Raw genomic sequence first — 6328 nt, forward strand, 5'->3', positions numbered from 1 at the left:
TTTTTTTCCTCTTTTGCCTCGTCCACTCATATGGTGGGTTTTGATCCTTCATGAAGGCTTACATCATTTGGGTTATATATATGAGAAGAATGATGATGCCTTGATCGCACTGCTGTTTTTGTCGCTACGATAATGAAATTCACCTTCATGACTTTCGATTCTCGGCATAATCATCACAGATATTCTATTTGTGTAATCTTTTAGTTTGGATCTGATCTTTCCTACACAGATATTTAGGTCTCTGGAAGGCTAATTTTCTTAAACAATGTCTTGCATTCCAGGCGTGTCTGTTGACGGAGGTGCGTGATGGAGAGGCACCAGCGCCTGACCCCACGCCGGTACTGATGGATCAACAGCAGCCACAACTGTGAAGACACCGCGTCCACCCACCTACCTACCAACCTCACCCTTGCAGTGTTGGTGTGGCAAGTCATCTTGCAGAGTCACACGAAGGAACATCTAGGGAACCACATTCGCTCGGTGGAAAAAGATAAATAGTGGAACTTTAACATCATCGTCTAGGAAAAGTGAATAGACTCATACACTGCATCCTTATTAGTAACTTTTACGATGCATAATTCATGAATGAAACAGGATATTATCTAGATTAACTTCATAATTCACCAAGTATCTGTCATGTGTTAACGAGAGTCCACATAGGAGGGTCGATGTGGGGTGGGTGAGGTAGACGACCATACTCGGGATGGCCATGGATGTGCCTTGCCCTGGCGTACCACGGTTCATCTAGTGACCCGGGGGCCTCAGCCCCCGGGTCATTTCCCTCCCTCCCTCCAGTCAAATTTCGTCAAGGGAGTGACCTAGGGTTCCTACAGCTGGTGGAGGAGGCGTCCCGCTCTACGCCTCACTCACAACTTTCCTTCGGTAACTCGGAGCCGTTCTTGCTCAAGGGTGCCAAAGCTCGGGTGTCAGTGAATCAAGAAACGAGATGGAATACCCTGAGGGACGCCAAAGACACCGTCTCCTTCGATTGGTCGAGAAACATCAACAAACTGAAAAGCGCCAAAGTTGCCTACGAGCGGACGTCATCCAGGGACCGCGTCAGTGACAGAGAAGACAGCTTCCCGTCCACGCCGACCTTCGGGCGGGCAAGATGGCGAGGCGATGGTATCGTCACTTCGACTCGGGTGGACGCCGTCACCGGGCGCAACCCCTTCAGTGAGCTGGTAGTAGAACTAGGTAGCAGGGACTCCAGTCCCCTCACTAAGGCGCCGCAGATCCGATGGCCCTCAGTGGTGTCTCTCCATGGCCGGCCTCACACCGGCCGTCGTCGCCACAGGCGAGGCTCAGCCACGAAAGAAAGACACCATCTGGAATTCCCGAAATTTCCTCAAATCAGCAGTGACGATGGTTACGGCAGCCGTGTCCCTCCGCTGCCGCAATTCCAAGACCTCAGGAAGCTGTCTAAGAGCGACATCTTTAAGCTTAAAACAGAAAGAAACCCTCGAACTCCGCGGGGATCGAGGCGTCCCCAGCGAAGCGGCGAGCCAAAGAGTCCCTTATTATCCCGCAGCCCCAGGAGCTCCTTCAGTAAGGCGGCCAGCTACAGGAGCCTTCTCGACATTGACAGCACCACTGACAACGACAATGAGGAATCTTCGGACTCCGAACCACTGAAGGACAACTGCTCGGCCAGACATAGGATCACACCCACTGCTGACACTCCTGACTCCAGTGGTGCCCCTGCAACACCTACAGGTGAGTGTTATGAGCTAAGCTGTGGTACAAGTCTCACTGTGATGACATTCTTGTGTAGGTTATATGTATAATGTGAATTACCGAACATGATATCCACCTGTTCTTCGCAACACCGTATATGCGTTATTAATCAGTAACACTTAACGTTACCTCCGTTCGTTTTACCGTGTCACATATACTTGTTATGCTACACACACGTAGCGACAGTCTACAGCAATAGTCTTCCTACAATATTCAAATACCCAAAAGGAAAAAGATTCATACGCACTTGGGGAACATTACCAGAAGGTACAGTTAATCATAAGATCAATAAAGACGCCAGATTAAGGACACAATTCCAATTCACTGTGTTATGGTCGTGACAAGCAGATATAAAAGATCTCAACGGAAGAAGCTAAAATCCTGACTTCTTAGCTCATTTATCAGCTATGAACTGAGACCTCAGCTATTACGTAAGAACTGCGGCATAATCTGCCTTAATGAATTCGTGGGTGAGGGGAGGATTTTGGTGACAAATGATGATCATAGAAAGTTAGAATATTTCCAAGCACATTCTAAGTTTCTCTCCTCTTTCTCTGGTAGTTAGCAGGTGTCAGGTTGCCACTGACCACTGAGGTATATTACCCACCTGGGTATCGGGAGGGTTAGGGACGGTTCTGTTGTGAACCAGTCCTCCAGTGGTTGTCAAGTGTCACTCCTTTGACCAATGTAGCTAACTGGTTGTCAAGTGTCACTCCTTTGACCAATGTAGCTAACTGGTTGTCAAGTGTCACTCCTTTGACCAATGTAGCTAACTGGTTGTCAAGTGTCACTCCTTTGACCAATGTAGCTAACTGTTCTTTCATCCTCACCCCACACGTTGGCAGCTGACTTTCAAGTCCACAAATAATCTCTCCATCTATAACACGTACCAGTTGACAGCACATATGTCACACGACCCGTTCCTCGTCACTGTCACCTCTCTGTGGGTGAGCGATACGTGCAAGCACTGCCTCTTGACACCATCTTGTCATAAGTCCTTGTAAGTACTCTTCTGTCTGTCTGTCTGTCTGTCTGTCTGTCTGTCTCTCTGCCTGTCTGTCTGTCTGTCTGTCTCTCTCCCTCTGTCTCTCTGCCTGTCTGTCTGTCTGTCTGTCTGTCTGTCTGTCTCTCTCCCTCTGTCTATCTGCCTGTCTGTCTGTCTGTCTGTCTGTCTGTCTGTCTCTCTCTCTCTCTCTCTCTCTCTCTCTCTCTCTCTCTCTCTCTCTCTCTCTCTCTCTCTCTCTCTCTCTCCATTTCATACACACAACACCTGACGACAAGTCACTCGACTCTTGTATATGTGCCTCCAGATGCTCCAGCAGTGAGTGCTAAGCTGTAGCTCTGCCTTTGGCAGAATTATTGTCGCTAAGATCTTGCAAAGGATGGAAGGATTTTCTAGATATAGTTGATGAATGCACTGCTACAGATACGTTTAATAATAAACTTGATGAATATATAACTTCAGTTCCACAACTTACATTATTTGTACCTCTCCACACACACTGACAATTTGCAAGTTATCAGTTATTCTCTTTGAGTTATCTTTATGCCTTCCTAGTTTTACCACAGTAATCCGTGAGTTTCTGATATTTTCTACTATACCAAACAGCCTCGAAGGGAACCAGTGGTCTGTTGCTCTTTGAAACCCTATGTATTCCTATTGCGAGGAAGGATATTTTTGGTAAGATAAAACATTATTATTTCAAAGTATAAATCATGATAGAAAATGTATTACACTCACTTGTAAGTGAATTTTGAGTGTGGATACTTTCAACTGTTAAGCTCTAGGCAAACTTTGCAGCAATTATCATTTATTTTTAGCTTTAGATAGATATGACTGAAAATCAAATTGCATGCTCAACTTTACGTTGGTAAGCTTATCAATTAGCATTCGTCAAATGTGCGCATAAGTTAAACTATACCGCTGAATATGAAATCATTTGTGAGTTTTGGGTAAACTCTATTAATGAAGAATCAAATGCCATCTTTTCGCTAAACTCTAGACGTATACACCAAGTGAATCCAGCTTTAGGTAAACTATACATCCACGAAATCAGAGACTGATTTAGTGATATCTTGCTTATCACCCACCGTCTCCTGTTGTTAATACGACCCGGTGAAGAACAAGTGTCTGAGGTCAGATATACCAGCAATTTAGATTGTACCTAACGCTGGGGAGGGAGGGGGAACCTGCTGTTGCTGAGGGCACTACACTGGCGCCTGGAGAACCCCACTATGTGCCACATTTCCCTTTCATGTTGGTGACCTGGGCTGACCAGTGAGGCCATCGATCATATATATATATATATATATATATATATATATATATATATATATATATATATATGTGTGTGTGTGTGTGTGTGTGTGTGTGTGTGTGTGTGTGTGTGTATTTGCGCGTCCATACGCGCAGGGACCCAGACCAGGCGCGTGCCAGCCGAGTTAATGGTACACCACAGTATGAACTGTCACTGACAAGAGCCAAGTGTCAGGCTTGGACCTGACGAATTTCTAAGTTCACATATTTTCTGAAACCGATTCATCGCCATCTGTATAGCTAGTCTTTTTTTTTTTTTGCTTTTCAGCAGAGGTCAGCAAATGACCTGCCCACCAACTCCTGTCCCCTAGTCATGAACCATCACCTGCTCTCGTTAGTCCTTTGAAAAAAAAGGTAAATAACAGCGTCAGATTGGGACGTTGCTGGGACATTCTCCTAACAAGGACTTAGGCGAAATAACAGATGCTGTAACATCGAACTACGACCCCCGAATATAGCCACTATCAGACTAGCCAACACACAATATGGAACGAGCAATAACGATTACTCCCCTGCCAGCCAATTTGGAAATATTGCATCAACAACAAAATATCAATGTTCTACATCCCTGACCCCCCTCACCCAAGACTTAACAACCAATTACAAATGATGGCTTACAGCACACAGTGTAATACCATACGAACGCGTGACCTGAACCTGGTTCACTTGGGTTTGAAACATTAAGTTTCGTTCCGGATACACATGATCGACAGAGGCGAGGGTGCTGCTACGATATGTCCACCTCGCAAGGGCGTGAAGAAAACGATAAAAGGCTCAGGATTTTGAGGAAGGTTTGCGTGACCTGAGACGTGGTGTGAGGGTCTGTTATGAAGCGTTAGATGTAAGTGGTATTGGTAAAGAGGTATGAAACCAGGCTCACTCTAGTAGAAGGTGTAACTTGAGACCAACATATGTAGGAAATATGATAATAACGATAATAATGATAATGATAATGATAATAATAATGATGATCATATCAATGATAATAATAATAATAATATTAATGATAATAATAACAATAATAATAATTATAATGATAATGATAATGATAATAATGATAATGATAATAATGACAAAAATAATGATAATGATAATACTAATAATAGATTTAATGATGATGATTATAATAATAATGATTCTATCATTATTATTTTTCATTATCATCATCATTATCATTATTATTATTATTATCATTATTATTATTATTATTATTATTATTATTATTATCATTAATATTATTATTATTATTATCATTATTATTATTATTATCATTATTATTATTATCCAACAACCCCTTTCTATGAAGGGGCTCCTATGGCTTTAAGCCTGCCTTGCTTCCAGTGGCAGCGAAATGATGGACTCCTCTGGATGACGTTCTTCAACGAAACTTTACTTCTTTTCTTCAGCAGACGATGAAAGTCTCGAGGCGTAACTACAAGCAGGCGGAGTTCCTGCTTGATGATGACACGATACTGATATAATATCCAATTGCATGGATGTGAGGTGTGGGCTCAGATGACAAAGTACGCAAGTGGGTGGATGTGTTGAAAAGAAAATGTCTGGGGAAAATGTGGGGGTGTAAAGAGGTGTTTACCAAGTAACAAATGATAAGGTGAGAGAGAGGTGTGGCAAAAGAGGAGTTTGGTTGAGAGAGCAGAAGAGTGTGTCCTGAAATGGTTCGGACATATGGAGAGAATTAGTGAGGAGAGGTTGACAGAGAGGATTTATGTGTCAGAATGGAGGGGACAAGGACAAGGAGATCAGACTGGAGATAGATGGATGGAACGATAAAGGTTTTGAATGCTCGGAGCCTGATTATGAAGGTGGGTGTAAGGCGTGTATGGGATAAAGTAACTTGGAACGATGTGGTATACAGGGGGTAACGACGTCAGTGAACTGAACTAAGGTATACAGGAACTACGGAAAGGTTTGTGAGGCCTGGTTCTGGATAGCGGGCTGTGGTTTCGGTGCATTACACATGACAGCTAGAGAATGGATGTGAGCGAATGCAGTCGTTCTTCACCTGTTCCTTGCGCTGCGTCTCTAACGTGGGAAACAGCGAGGACGTGTGAACTCCTGACACATCTCCGTCACAGTGAGGACGTGTGGAAAGAGGAGACTTTTTAAAATACTCTTGAGATCGAGGATGTTATTGACTAAATACATCAATACATTCCTGGGTCTCCCATCACTGGACGAGACATGAACGTGGTGCTGAATGAACTGTGAAATATAAATGAAGGTCTGTTGCACACATTCCAATACACAGAAAAA

The 6328-nt window shown here is 43.7% G+C and overlaps 1 protein-coding gene across 3 annotated transcripts in view; it reads left to right on the top strand.

The window, feature by feature from the left end:
- Nucleotides 1-317: 317 nt before the first annotated feature.
- The window catches only part of LOC139749914 (uncharacterized), a 153215-nt gene continuing 147204 nt past the window's right edge, over nt 318-6328 (top strand). For all 3 annotated transcript variants that reach the window (XM_071664326.1, XM_071664328.1, XM_071664327.1), the window contains exon 1: nt 318-1716. In XM_071664326.1, the coding sequence (XP_071520427.1) occupies nt 714-1716 (1003 nt within the window). In that variant the 5' untranslated portion in view covers nt 318-713. The remainder of the gene's footprint in view (nt 1717-6328) is intronic.

This window comes from Panulirus ornatus, chromosome 8 (assembly GCF_036320965.1).
Source record: "Panulirus ornatus isolate Po-2019 chromosome 8, ASM3632096v1, whole genome shotgun sequence".
Classification (NCBI taxonomy): Eukaryota; Metazoa; Arthropoda; class Malacostraca; order Decapoda; family Palinuridae; genus Panulirus; species Panulirus ornatus.